The sequence below is a fragment of the Mirounga leonina genome, unplaced genomic scaffold, assembly GCF_011800145.1.
Source record: "Mirounga leonina isolate KUSES-001 unplaced genomic scaffold, KU_Mleo_1.0 Mir_447, whole genome shotgun sequence".
Lineage (NCBI taxonomy): Eukaryota > Metazoa > Chordata > Mammalia > Carnivora > Phocidae > Mirounga > Mirounga leonina.
This window is the reverse complement of record NW_023270757.1, coordinates 3141831-3156520: the sequence shown is the minus strand read 5'-3', so window position 1 is coordinate 3156520 and position 14690 is coordinate 3141831. Positions and strand designations below refer to the sequence as shown.

General features: G+C 42.6%; 1 protein-coding gene across 4 annotated transcripts in view; it reads left to right on the top strand.

The window, feature by feature from the left end:
• SH3GL2 (SH3 domain containing GRB2 like 2, endophilin A1) overlaps positions 1-12721 on the top strand; it is a 217486-nt gene extending 204765 nt beyond the window's left edge. For all 4 annotated transcript variants that reach the window (XM_034987938.1, XM_034987937.1, XM_034987939.1 and 1 more), the window contains 6 exons: positions 1786-1929; positions 2772-2905; positions 4967-5125; positions 6870-6973; positions 8601-8731; positions 11491-12721. In XM_034987938.1, the coding sequence (XP_034843829.1) occupies positions 1786-1929; positions 2772-2905; positions 4967-5125; positions 6870-6973; positions 8601-8731; positions 11491-11690 (872 nt within the window). In that variant the 3' untranslated portion in view covers positions 11691-12721. The remainder of the gene's footprint in view (positions 1-1785; positions 1930-2771; positions 2906-4966; positions 5126-6869; positions 6974-8600; positions 8732-11490) is intronic.
• Positions 12722-14690: the final 1969 nt, after the last annotated feature.

Genomic DNA, 14690 nt, shown 5'->3' with positions numbered 1-14690 from the left:
CCTAAAGGCAGGCAGCATAGTTGCCTTGTTCATTATAATATCCCTGGGGCAGGGCTTGGAGGAACCCTCTCATGATAACTCTCCCCATCTCCAGTTTCAACCTTGGAAGCCCAGATTTAAATAAAAGTCTATTTGTGACATATGGAAGTGTTAAATTACTACATTGTACACCTGAAACTGATACAACACTGTATGTCAACTAACTGGAGTTAAAATAAAAACTTAAAAAAAAGTAAAGAGTATTGGGAGCCCATAAATCCCACCTTGCCTCAGCTCAATAGATGGCTGCCATGTCTACTTTCACCCTAGCATATTCTCTTGAGAGGTCTCTGAACTTCAGGATTCCAGGCACATATCCTCACCTTGGCCCTAACCCTAACCCAAGCCGAGGAAAAAGAAAAAAAGATGATGATGGTGTGTGTGTGTGTGTGTGTGCATGCAATGGAATATTAGCCATAGAAAAGAATGAAATCTTGCCATTTGCAATGATGTGGATAAAGCTAGAGAGTATTATGCAAAGCAAAATAAGTCAGGCAGAGGATGACAAATACCATATGATTTCACTCATATGTGGAATTTAAGAAACAAAACAAATGAGCAAAGGGGAAAAAAAAGAGGGAGGCAAACCAAGAAACAGACTCTTAACTATAGAAAACAAACTGATGGTTACCAGAGGGGACGGGGTGGGGAGATGGGTGAAATCGGTGATGGGGATTAAGAAGGGCACTTGCTGTGATGAGCACCAGGAGTTATAGGGAACTGTTAAATCACTATATTGTACACCTGAAACTAATAGAACATGATGTTAAGTAACTGGAATTTAAATGAAAACTTAAAAAAAAAGCCTATTTGAAACAAATGTTCAAGATTAACTATCAGCCACTGAATACCAGAAGTGCTTTTGGCTGTGAATTCTATCAGGGTTTCCATGCCGATGGGATCCTGGGCATAGTCCTAGGCTGATGTACAGCCCCAACTCTAATAATGAACCTGAGGAAACCTAGTATCCAAGCATCAGGAAAGTCTCCTTCACAGTGTGTTAACAAAACTTTTTCTTCCATGAAAACTGGAATTGCTTTCTAGGCATCCCCTTTTGTCAAAACAACCCCAAAAAGAAATTGAAGTGCTGTCTTTGTGGCATAAGACTAATTCTCAGAAGCCATTGTGTGCTAGGGAAGTGATGAAGCCTTTTTAATGAACACGATATTTCTGTTCTTCATGGGTCTGTTTACGAATCTCAGTTGAGCAGTGATTTTGAAAATAGGGGTGTAAGTGAAACTTGGCATAAGGCTCTCACACTGCAAGAATTAACAATTTCCTACTTCTGTCCATAGATTCCTAGAATTGAAATATAAAACTGGAATCCTAAAACCTAGAGAATACATAATTCAGAGGTTTTCAGAATGCTTTCCGTGGGGCCTCCCAGCTCCACGGAGGTACTGCTGGGGCCGCCATAATGAAGAGAAGGTCAGAAAGCTGCCCAGGAGAATGGGGAAGAGCACATGACAGTGGGTGGGATCTCTCCCCAGAAGGGCTTTGCCTTTTCTGTTAAGTTCCTCATAAGACATTGAGGGAAAGTTCAGTGATGAAAGAAAATTTATATCTATCTATGGGCCAGCCTGCACATACTACACATGAAGACACTGAGGCCGGGAAGGTGAAGATGTGCTTGCCTGTTGCTGAGCTGGTTTATGGACCAGGTAGTTAGGGCCCGATTCTCCTTCCAGCCCGGTCTCCACTGTATCACGTTGCCTACTGTGAAAGTGTTTGCTCTCTCTGCTCCAGCTTCCAGAGCTAAACTCAGCATGATCAACACCATGTCAAAAATCCGCGGCCAGGAGAAGGGGCCAGGCTACCCACAGGCAGAAGCGCTGCTGGCGGAGGCCATGCTCAAGTTCGGAAGAGAGCTTGGAGATGACTGCAACTTCGGTAATAAGTGCTTTCCACACTTCACTTCTTTCATTTGTCCACGGGGATCTTGTGCCAGTAAGATGATCTGCAGGAGATGATTTTGGTTTTATATTTTGGTTCTCAGTTTTATATGTCCTAGAGACAGAGGCCAAAAGTTTGCCTTCAGAGGCGTTTCATCATTTTTAGTGTGATTTGTCATAGTTTTTTTTACTTTCTTTTTCCCTGATGAGATCCCAGACTTCACGGTAGCCAGTTGACATATCCAGATGCCTGGAAACTTACTGGGAAGTGTGTCCGCCATGACTGAGTGTTGAGGCAGGGGGACCAGTCAGCATGATGTAACACCCTGCCCTGTGAGCTTTCTCTTTGGTCTCTGCTCTTGCTTACATGGTACCCAATTCTACGGCCCCAGGTGAATTCCTTCACCCCTCTCTCCTCCGACACTCAGTCACCATATAAAACACTTCTGTTTCACTCCTTCATGATGGGAGGTCTCAGCTAATGACTGTCCTTCCTGTTTGAACCCTGATCTCTGTTCTTGGTATTTGCTTCTACTCAATGCTTTTGGCATTAAATGGGTTCCCTGCTAGGGAAATCCAGTAGTGACAAGGGAGGGCAGGGAGCTTCCCCAATGGCTTTTTAAAGGACAAGCAAAAGTTTATGTTCTTCATAATAAGGGATACCATCCCCTTGGTAGCATTGACTCTGTTGTACTGTATGAACCTGTCCTAGGTAGAAACTACACTGTTCTCTGGAAGGCATTATATTTTGCCTGTCATCTCGGCTGTGGTGGCCCTCTTACTGCATGTACATTTCAGCTTTGTCCTTTAACATACAAGAGACTCATTCTCCCCTTGCAGGCCCAGCGCTTGGTGAGGTGGGGGAGGCCATGCGGGAGCTCTCGGAGGTGAAAGACTCTCTGGACATGGAAGTGAAGCAGAACTTCATTGACCCCCTTCAGAACCTTCATGACAAAGATCTGAGAGAAATTCAGGTATCTGCAACTGATCCTTTGGGAAGTGAGTGGTTTGAATGTACAAATGTAGGTGCCCTTTTTCCCTCAGAAAACATTTTTTTAAGCTTATTGTGTGTGATGAGGTTTGGATTACAAAATAACCCAGCAAGATAAATTGAGAGAAACCAGAAATGCAATACTTTATCCCATTATTATGACTGTGCCGCTTATGAATATTACATTTGACTTTTCCACATTGAGTTTTCAGGTTATCAGCCTTTTTTTTTCCCAGAAGAATAATATCCTTCCCTGATACTACCCAATTTTATTAATTACTGCTTTCTGGGCTGATTTCACCGTCTGAAAGGCTAACTGTATCAGTTGTTAGCTTAGGTAAATTGTTATACTATCACTCTATAAACACGTGTTTTCATATTTTCATAGCGATTATTAGGACTGAGGAAGAATAACCATCCTCTTTATAAAACACGTAGAGCTGTTCCAAAGAAATAAAGTTCAACTGGCTCTACCTCCAACTAGGTCTGTAATGTTTTCTCATTCATTCCTTCGACAAATACTTGTGGAACCTCTCTGAAATTTAACTTTATTGTAACATGGTCATCCACAATGTGAAGTCCCCTAGATCTCTTTATTCTAGCTTGAGTCTCCTTCATCCTATCACTTGCTCAGGATTGCAGTAGTAAATGGCAGACTCACTCTTAAACTACAATATTACCCCTGACTCCAGTACTCTACCCTCCAGTTGACTACAAGTTCAAATGTGTTACAAGAATATCCCTTCCAAAGGAACAAACATTTAACTTGGACCAGGGCATGGATGGGAGGCAGGGTGTACAGTGGGAGGAAAGGTCTAGGATATTTTTCTTCCTCTTTTCCTTTTCATTTCTTCACCACTCCCACTTCTGTTTTCATCTCCCTGCCTTTATTTCCATACACACCCAGGATCAGGGAAACCTAGTGTTTTCTCCCACCCATTAGTAATGGAATACTACAGCCCTTAGAATAAAAAAGATAATTTGTAGCTTTGGGAAATGACTTTCCTACTTTGTCGCTAGAGGGTTGGGCAGAGGTTGGGTGGTCAGGCAGTGGGGAGGATGTGAGGAGGGATTTTGAAGAACACTGTGGGGCATTAGACCCCGTCTAGCATCCCTTCCAAGTTAGAGTTTTTCCACTGAGTTTCATCATCTACCAAATGGGAGACTTAAACTTATCAGTGGTTCCCTGAAAGCTGCATCAGTCAACAAGGGTAAGTGTTAAGATATAGATTCCTAGGGGCACCTGGGTGGCTCAGTCAGTTAAATGTCTGCCTTCAGCTCAGGTCATGATCCCAGGGTCCTGGGATCAAGCCCCACATTGGGCTTCCTGCTCCACAGGCAGCCTGCTTCTCCCTCTCCCTCTGCATGATGCTCCCCCTGCTTGTGCTCTCTCTCTGTCTCTGACAAATCAATCAATCAATCAATCAGTCAATCTTAAAAAAAAAAAAAAAAAGTATAGATTCCTAGACCCCGGCCCTAGATATTTTAATGCAGGTGATCAGTAATTCAGATTTCTGATAAGCAACTTAGGTGATTCTCACAGACTGGTTTCCTCAAAGATAAAGCCTTTCTAGTGTTAGTGTGCTAGGACTCAAAAAGCAAGAATGCTAGTCTTTCCCACTTCTTTTCAAGGAAAGTGTTTTTCTCCTACCTTCTCATGAGACACCATTTCTCTTGAAGATGGGAATTTGTGGGTTCTGTGTAGCAGTGTTTTCCATGTGGGTGGCCATATGCACACATTCCCAGCTTCTGTCATGGGATGGAAAGACATATTCCAGCTTGGCTTTGGCCCAGCAAGGGCAGAAAATAAAGGGCACTGGTAATTCGCAGAATTTCTTTCTTGCTCTTAATTATTTTTAAAGATGCTTCTCCATATTTAGCTTTTGGAAGCATTTGCCCCAGTGATGCTGGGTTTTGGTGATGTGATATTTTAGAACTTAACCTGTCTTATTTTGGAAGCTCACAGGCATGATGGAGAAGTGAGCTGTAAATAGGCCTTTCCATGAACGCTGTCAAAGCATATTCCTGCCCTTGACTTTTTCAGCATCATCTAAAGAAGTTGGAGGGTCGACGCCTGGACTTTGATTATAAGAAGAAACGACAAGGCAAGATTCCAGATGAAGAGCTCCGTCAGGCTCTGGAGAAATTCGATGAATCTAAAGAAATTGCTGAGTCAAGCATGTTCAATCTCTTGGAGATGGATGTGAGTCCCTCTCCTCTGATTTCTAATTTAATCTTGCCATTGAGGCTCAAGATTATGTTAGAGGGTTACATAATTCAAAAGGTTCATATCTAATTATACTATGTGGTGAGAACCTTGGTAGATAGTTATTTCTTTAAAATAATTTGAAATAAAGTAGATCCAGAAATGGTAAGGGTTTTGTTTTTTTTTCTGTATTTCCATAGTTTAATTTAGTGAGATATTTGTCTACTAATGATCTTAAAGAATTACCAATTGTGAGAAGATGAAGAATGTTTCTGATGATCCATGTAAAAGTCCAGTAGCTTGAAATACTTTGTCAAAATATAGGGCAGATTGACTTCAGATTATAAAAGAATATCACCTAAAATGCATTTAGAATTGAGGGTTCAGTATAGATTAAGATGTTCTATATTTTGAAGTAAACGTGATATTTTCTTTCAAAAACTAATTTCAATTGAGATTGATGATTGTAGCATAGATGCTGTACTTGGGGGCAATGTAGTTTAAAAGCTGCTTTTACATTTCCAGTGCACCAAAATGTTATTATTATTTATTTTTTATTTTAGAGAGGGAGAGAGAGAGACAGCGGGGAGAGGGAGAGGGAGAAAGAAAGAATCTTAAGCAGGCTCCACGCCCAGCGTGGAGCCCAACATGAGGCTCAATCTCATGATCCTGAGATCATGACATGAGCCGAAATCAAAAGCCAGATGCTTAACCGACTGAGCCACCCATGTACCATGCCAAGTGTGCTAAATTATTATTCATGGCTTTAGAAGTTATATTCTGTTGAGTTCTTTCAGCCCTGTAGTCATGAGGACTTATGACCACTCATGTAATAAAGCCAGCTAACCAGTTTTCAAGTTCCTGCTCACTCCCACCTCTGACCCTATCAGTTGCTGACCAACTTCTTCCAAGGTGTTTATAGAGCTTTTATGTGCTTATCACTTAACTGCTTTGCCCTGACTGGTGATATGGGAGGCGTGTTGAACATATCTGGACCTTCCCACCACCCAGAGACGGTGTAGGTTGGTGTTTATGTAGAACAACTGGTGTCCCACCTACCTACTGAAGAGGAATGCTGTAGGCATGGGGCTGACCTGAATTATAGTGCTCCTTCCCTGCACCCAGGGCCCCATTCCACCCCCAAAACTCATGGGACAGCATTGACTTTGCTGACTTGGAGGACAATATTCAGCGAGATCACAACCTGAGACATAAAATGAAGAGTAACTAAGGATGCCTAGAATACTGGAGCTGAAATGAACCCAAGATGTCACTTGACCCAACCTCTTTATGTTACAGAAGAGGCAGAGAGGACAAAATTTTCCATCCTACCAAACTGCCTCCATGTTGCCTCATGTGAAAAATCAATATTCACATTTTTATTAACATTAATATATTAACAGCATGGAAAGCATAGGGAGCAAAGGCTCCTTTGGTCAATGTCTCTTTTTCCTATAAGAAATCAATAAAATTAGCCAAATCCTACCTGGAAGTTGGTAGTTAAGAATGAGATTGTTCAGTGAGAAGTGTGTGATCTTTAGAAAGATTCCTGACTTCTCCTCATGGTACTGACATTTACAAGCATGCAAATGCTTCTTATCCTTAACTGATGTGGAGCCTACAGAATCTCTGAGCAGTGGGCTGTGGGTCAGGAGCAGCTCTGTCGTATGTGTGGGGCAGTAGGAGATGCTTAAGGATGGTGACCTGGTAACTGAGGCGTGATCCCCCCATTGGCCTGCAGATTGAACAGGTGAGCCAGCTGTCTGCGCTCGTCCAAGCCCAGCTGGAGTACCACAAGCAGGCCGTCCAGATCCTGCAGCAAGTCACCGTCAGACTGGAAGAAAGGTATCTCACAGTTCCTGAATGATATATTCCCATTTTCTTCCTCTGAATTGATGGGTAAAGAAATGGAAATAATAGAATACATTTGAAGAAAAACTCTGCCAAAATTCCTGCTGATCCTACCTAGGCACCTTGTGGATCATTCGTTTTGGTTTTCTTGCGTCTTTGTGCTTTGTTTTACTTTGTTACATTGAATCTAATCTTGTGTTGATGAGAGGTCAGGATGTGGGTTGTATGTTGGCTGCCACAGATGGGAAACCAGAATGCTGCCAAGGATAATGGGCGTGATTTGCTGAACAGACATTCTGGGTGGGTACTAAAGGCATATCATCGTCAGTCTTCTGACAGCCCTGTGAACTAAGTATGATTAGCCTCACCGACAGGTGGAAAGCCCAGGCAGGTGAAGTAACTCGCCCTGGGTCACACAGTGGTGCAACAGGGGTTTGCCGGGCAAGCAGAACCTATTTGAAAGCCTGTATCTTGTCACAGCGTTTCTCTGAGTGGTGAGCAAGTCCTCCGCTATCAGAGAGACTGCTTTTGTATGCCTGTTCCTCCTCCTCAGATGCACCCCACGGCCGGGCAGAGGTCGTTTTCTTTGTGACTAGGTCTCCCTGGAGTTGCAGAGCACAGCCTGACAGCTGTAGGCAGAGGCCCCGCTCTGTCCTATGTGTCACTTTGTCTGTCTTTCCTCAATGCACCCTTGTGGGAATGTGTGTCACACTCTGAAGCATCTAGAAAGACTTAAAACCCTGCATTTCAACATACTAAAGAAATATTATATGTCTTTGTGACATCCATTGAGCACAAAGGGCCATTTTCCTTTTTTCCTCTGACATATGTTCAAAGTCAGTATGGTTCTATAATCACCATAACTTGAACCCTCCCCATCTTTGCGAATCTGCTGTACCCTTTGCTTCATGAATACCTGAGACTGTGGAAAGTACTTAGGGGTGTGGGGAAGACATTAATTGGCCATACCTTTCCACTTTCCTCCTGTCTTCCCTCATTTCTTTCCTACTTCTTGTATCTCAGACCACTCACTGTTCTTAGGGCACACAGTATTTCCTCCTTCCAGACCTATTCCAGCTCTTAAACTCTTTCTTCTGGAAAGGACTGTTCATCTGGAAATGACTCTCAGCTGTCTTTTCTCCCCTTCCATAAGCCTTCCTGTGGACAGGTAGACGCCTCCCTGCTTGCACCCCCGTGTTCCTGTAGCATTCTGTGTCTCTCCAGAACAACACTCACCACGGTTTCTGGTCCTCAAGTGTTTACATTCTGTCTCCCTTACTGACCATAAGCTGCTTGAGGGCAAGAACTGTGTCGTTCTCATCTTTGTGTTCCCTGCACCTAGCAGAGTGCACATTTGCAAAGTGAGTTCTGAATAAATGAGGAAGTGAGGGATTGAGAGACAGGATGAAGATGGTGAGGGCCGGACCACAGAGGGACATCACGGAAAGCAGAGACATACACAGAGAAGGCTAGTTTTTTTGTTTTTTTATTTTTGGTTGGTTTTTTTTTTGAGATTTTCCCTGCTCCACATTAGTAGCCTTCCTGGATGTTACTGCTTTTCTTTTTGCTTCTTAATTGGCTCCATACTCTTATTCCCCCCTCCCTTTTCTTTTTAATGCAGAATAAGACAAGCTTCATCTCAGCCTAGAAGGGAATATCAGCCTAAACCACGAATGAGCCTGGAGTTTACAACTGGAGACAGTACTCAGCCCAACGGGGGCCTCTCTCACACGGGTACACCCAAACCTGCAGGTAAGGAGCTGAGACCTGCAGGCCCCATGACCCAGGCCTTGGGCACAACCCGTTGACACTTTCCCAGAAATTCTAGGCACAGCCCAGTCTGGCTGCACAAGAACTCTACAGTGATACATTTCTTACAGGATGGTTTTGTCAGGTAGAAACTCTTCTAAAGCACGTCTTCCTTCGTCTCTCATTGATGATTTCTTTCCCTCCTTTTCCCCCTTCTCTCCTCTAGAAAACTTTCTTTGTACATCCCTTTTTCTCTCACTCTCCATCATCAGCACACATAAACCTCCCAAGTAACACATTTGACTTTGACCTTCGTTTGTGGTGTTAAGTCACCCTAATATGTCATTTTGGTGCCAGGAGCATCCTCTTCCTTTTCTGTTTTTCCCTTCTGTGTTCCAGCACGCATGAGGGTGAATGCCCTGGCAGGGCGCGCCCACAGACACTCACATATAACCCACAGACAGCAGCTCCAGCAGCATGTCCAGCTGGAGTTCTTAAGTCACCAGAACATATGGGTGAACGCCTTTCTAGATGAATGTATTTTGAATCTCAACATCAGCTAGCTTTCCCTCCTTCCTCCACCTTCAACCAACTCATTGTAGCCTGGTAACTGAGGTTAGTATAGTAAAAGCTGAAATTTATTTTCTATCAGGAATATTGATGTATACCCAATAATAGGTTCTTTTAGTTGGCACCATTGCTCTCTACCCCCGATACACAGATTAGGTAAAAGCCTGTGCTTGAAACATTTTCAACCATAACAATTTGCTTGGGTGAAGAAGTGGAAACTATCTTACACTGGATATGGACTTCCAAGAAATGCAGTGTCTCCTCTTTTCCCTGGAGCCCAAGGCTTGACATTCTGTAGTAGGAAATGTTTTATGAGGTGCTCTCTGGAGACCATGAAGAAAAAGGAGGGTGACAGTTGGTGCTCTCTGCCCTTTGTGTTCCCCTCACTGCTCAGAGCCCCCAGGGAGGGGTATACGGGACAGTGGCTCTTAGAAGGTAGCTGGCTGTAAGGACGAGTCATGTAAGTTGTGATGAGTTTGCTTCTCCCTCTTCAGAAACCAACCATGTATTTCACTCTTCTTTTGGAGACTTGTTCATTTTTTGCTTTCTTAAAGTAAAAAAGTAGTTGACATTGTTTCCCTTTAAAGTCATCTAGGTGACACGGGAGCTGTATGCATGTGTTTTGAGTTTACGTGCTCATGTGGAGGCGTGCTATATTAAATATAGATGGTCATTTAAAATAGATCACTTTTTTTTTTTAAGATTTTATTTTTATTTATTTATTTGAGACAGAGAGAATGAGAGAGAGCATGAGAGGGAGGAGGGTCAGAGGGAGAAGCAGACCCCCTGCTGAGCAGGGAGCCCGATGCGGGACTTGATCCCGGGACTCCAGGATCATGACCTGAGCCGAAGGCAGTCGCCCAACCAACTGAGCCACCCAGGCGCCCAAAATAGATCACTTTTAAGATATGATTCCATTCTTCATTATTTTACTCAAGGCATAGTATGTTATTTTTTGTGTGCCAAAACTCCCATGTACTCATCCTTATATGTGCAACAATTTACCAAGAGTAAGTTATGTAATTTTTACATGATCTCACGCAATAGCCACAATAGTAGTGTGGAGTAAGTTTCTGTTAGTTCTAATGCTAGACAAGGAAACTGAAAGGGAAGTGCCTTGTACAAGATCACTCAGAGTATGAACTTGAACAAAAAATGAACCAAATTGATGAGAACTGGTATGAGGGGTCAACTACTTTTTTACTTTAAGAAAGCAAAAAATGAACAAGTCTCCAAAAGAAGAGTGAGATACGTGGTTGGTTTCTGAAGAGGGAGAAGCAAACTCACCACAACTTACATGACTAGTCCTTGCAGCCAGCTAACTTCTAAGAGCCACTGTCCTGTGTATACCCCACTAGATTTATCTCTTTAGAACTGTTTATCTAGTTCTATTTATCTAGCCAAACAGAACGGAAATACATGTCTTATGTTGTTTTGTTTTCATCACATTAGAGCAGTTTTCCAGAGGCTGGAGTTTTTACCTTTAAAAAATTAGCACTGCACTGTTATCCTGACGTTGCCAAGCATTGTCCATGTAATGGACTTGACTCTTTCACATGTACGGAGATTTTAAAATGCTAGCATGGAAAGGATTCAGGCCATGTTCTATTTTTTTTTTTTTTTAAGATTTTATTTATTTATTTGACAGAGAGAGACACAGCGAGAGAGGGAACACAAGCAGGGGGAGTGGGAGAGGGAGAAGCAGGCCCCCCGCCAAGCGGGAAGCCCAATGCGGGGCTCGATCCCAGGACCCTGGAATCATGACCTGAGCCGAAGGCAGACACTTAACGACTGAGCCACCCAGGCGCCCCTCAGGCCATGTTCTATTACCCGAAAACTCATTAAAACTCCTTAAGTCACTGGGTCTCCCATCTCTGGACATTGTCAGGAAGGCACACCTTGGCGGACGTTGTTGCATGTGTCACAAGCATAGATGAGGCCATTGTTCATCCTGGAAATGGAAGCAGGCGTCTTAACGACTTCCAGGAATCTGAGAAAACTTCTGAAGACTGCTGAAGGGCAGATGCTATGCAGTGGACTGGGGACTAGCCGCAAGAGGAAGCTTCAGCAGGAAAGAGGAGTGAGGGAGGAAGCCAGGTGGATGGCAGGCCAGGCAGGTTAAGCAGGTGGTAGATATGTGAGTTAAATACCCCTTGTCTTTCTGTGTTCTTCTCTCCTGCTTTCACTTCTAGGTGCCCCAATGGATCAGCCTTGCTGCCGAGCTCTGTACGACTTTGAACCTGAAAACGAAGGGGAGTTGGGTTTTAAAGAGGGTGATATCATCACACTCACTAACCAAATTGATGAGAACTGGTATGAGGGGATGCTTCATGGCCAGTCAGGCTTCTTCCCCATCAACTATGTGGAGATTCTGGTTGCCCTGCCCCATTAGAATGTTAGGCTGGCAGGCTTACCTCCTCTTGACCCAGATAGTTAAGTTTAACCACTGCTTCGGTAATGCTGCTTACAACACATCCCAAATGCAGGCCGCAGTGGTCCAAGTCATCAAGCCCCACCGAGTATCTTTGGTTGACTTGTGTGATCCCACAAGAGTCATGGTGATGGGGGGTATCTTCTTAGGCTGGTGGGCATGGCATGTGCTTTTTAAACACCATCTGAGACCAGCCAGTAGTCACTGAACTGCTGTTTACACGGTTCTCAGGAGGCTGTGGCTTCTTAGAATATGACCATGAGCCACATTACAGTAAAACCATCCTACTGAAGGTATAATCTATCACCTGGGGGCCATCTCAAGGTCTCAGGTTCTCCATTTCAATAGGAGAAAGGTCTTGATTTCCCATTGTTCCCTCCCAAATACGTGAGTCACAGAATTGTAGAAGAAAGCCTCCCTCACCAGCAACTTGTCTTCTGGTCTGAATGAGTCAGTCCCTGATGCTCTCAGTAGGAAAGTGTGGAATGTGAGTTAAAAACCTTTTCTGAAAACAGTCACTTTTGTTCCTCCCGATTATGCCTATTTCTGAGGGACAGCCGGTTTTCTTCCCTCCCTGCTCATAAAGCCAGAGGGGACTCCCGCTGTATTTCTAAGTAAGGCAGTTAGCAGTCAGCACATGGTAGGAGGGGCTGAAGAGAAGAGATGGTCCATTATGAGGAAATGGGAAAACATCTGGTTTCCAAGCTTAAATTTCTTGCTGCAGAGAAACCACTTATGTATTTAGGCCATTTCCAAAGGTACAGGGAAGAGGGAACACATATCTTCACTTCAGTTTTATTTATGAATTACGTGCTTCATGAGTCCATTTGGCACAGACACACAAGGAGAAAAACACAAGAAACCATTATTCCACTAGTTCCTAGACCAAGAAACAGTAACTGTCTTTCCCGCTTCCACCTTGTGTTCTTTGAACGTCATTTGTGCAGATTCTGCCCTCAATGAGGACCAAATAAAGATGATTTTTGTGCTTATTAGCAGGTTAAGATGTATGGCCGCACCTGCAAAAGTTTTTCCCACCTCAGTCCTGACTTTTATTTCCGTCCCTTCTATTCCATCTTCATGTTGTGTGCACAGTGCTGTGTGTAAGCCTATGAGTGGTTTTTTGGTTTTGGGTGTTTTGGTATCAGTTATGAAGTCCTGTTATGTGTTCAGAGTTCTATTTATCTAGCTATACAGATTCCTTCAGAGGTTGAATGTGCAGCTTCGGATGTGCCACCTCCGGTCGTGGGTCACATGGAGTGAAAGGCAAATCTTACTGCTTAATGTATAAACCTCTTACCACAGGAAGCATCGCCGTTTCCAATAAATATTGCTGAAGAAACAACCAAAGGCTCTGGTCCTTGATTTTGTGTCATTTGGGGGGGGGTGCGTGGTGGTCTCATTTCAGTCTCCGTTGCCTTCTGATGCAGCCAAACCAGACCTGGTTCTGACCTCAGATATTCCTCTCTGGCAGCAAGAAGTCAACCAGCCTGGACATCGGTAACTTCCTGGTAATCCTAGGAAGAAGGTGATTTGGGAGAGAGGATAAGAAATGGGGGAGAGGAAGTCTTCTAGAAGTTACATGAGACACCACCAGTGGTGATATCAAAAGGATAGAATGTTCAGAAACACAAATAAAATATGTCATTTCAACCAGTCTTTTGTTGTCTTTCAGGCTTAAAGAGAAAGAAATAAGGAAATATAGATTGGCCAAAGCCAGCATTCTTTGTGTGTGTGCACGCGCACCCGCATGCATGTGTGGAGGTGGGGGAGGGGAGTTGTGCCTACAGAATTTGTATTTTCTGAGCTTCTGAGAAAATAAACACGTTTTTTATATATTGGGTGCACTTTGTATTCTTCCATGCTGAGGCTAATAGTCCAAATATTCTGATCTGACATGAACAGTTTTCATCTAATATGTGAAGTTCTATACGTGAGCTGCTCTAACATGAAAATAATATTTTTGCTAGCTACCTGAGTTACGGTATTACAGATCAATTCTTAAAACCAATTTTTAAAAAGAAATTACCAGTGACATTGTGAATACAGAAAATATAGAAAAATCGCAGGTAAACTATTAGAATCCATAGTTATAGAGTTACTGAATATAAGATCAATATTCAAAGGTTACTTTATTTCTATATACCAGTAACAATCAATTAGAAAAAAAGTAGTTAGAAAAATCACTTAAAAAATTCAAACCCATAGGTATAAGTCTAATAAGAATTATATAAGATCTCTACACAGAAAATTATGAAACATGTTTGAGAAAAAATAAAGACCTTAATAAGTAAAGAGACGCTCTGTGTGGATTGGAAAACTCAGCATTGTAAAGATGTTATTTCTCCCTAAATTGACCTATAGATTTAGTGCAATTTCAACCAAAATCTCAGGAAGCTTTTCTTGTATGTGTGAAAATTGGCAAACATAAAATGTACAGGGAAATGCAAAGGGATATTTCTTCTTAAAGAACAAAAAAGTTGGAAGACTTACTCTTTCTAGACATAAAGCAAAGTTATAGTAATTGAGATAGTATGATATTGATGCTATAATAGGAAAAAAAAAGATCTGTCCAGAACAGTGAGCCCAGAAAAAGACATGCATACATTTAACCATATTTGAACCACTCCATTGTTTGTAATATTACACATCCAGATAGGATTGTACCTGTGGAAAAGTAGTTCTATAAATTCAAAGGGAAACCAATAGCAAGACCCTGCACCAAATAGAGTAATCTCATTATGGGTCAACACCAAATGAAGCAAAAGTATCATGACCACATTTTACAGGAAGAACTTAATATTTATTTGAGGGAGTCTTGGAGAACATTAATAATACACTCACCAGGTTCAGTACCGTGTGAATTCTGTATTTTTATTGAAGAATAGTAAATGCCTTTTTACAAAAAGTTTACTGAATGAGCAGGCAGTTTTGTGGACCACCACTGGGGAAGTTGAACTC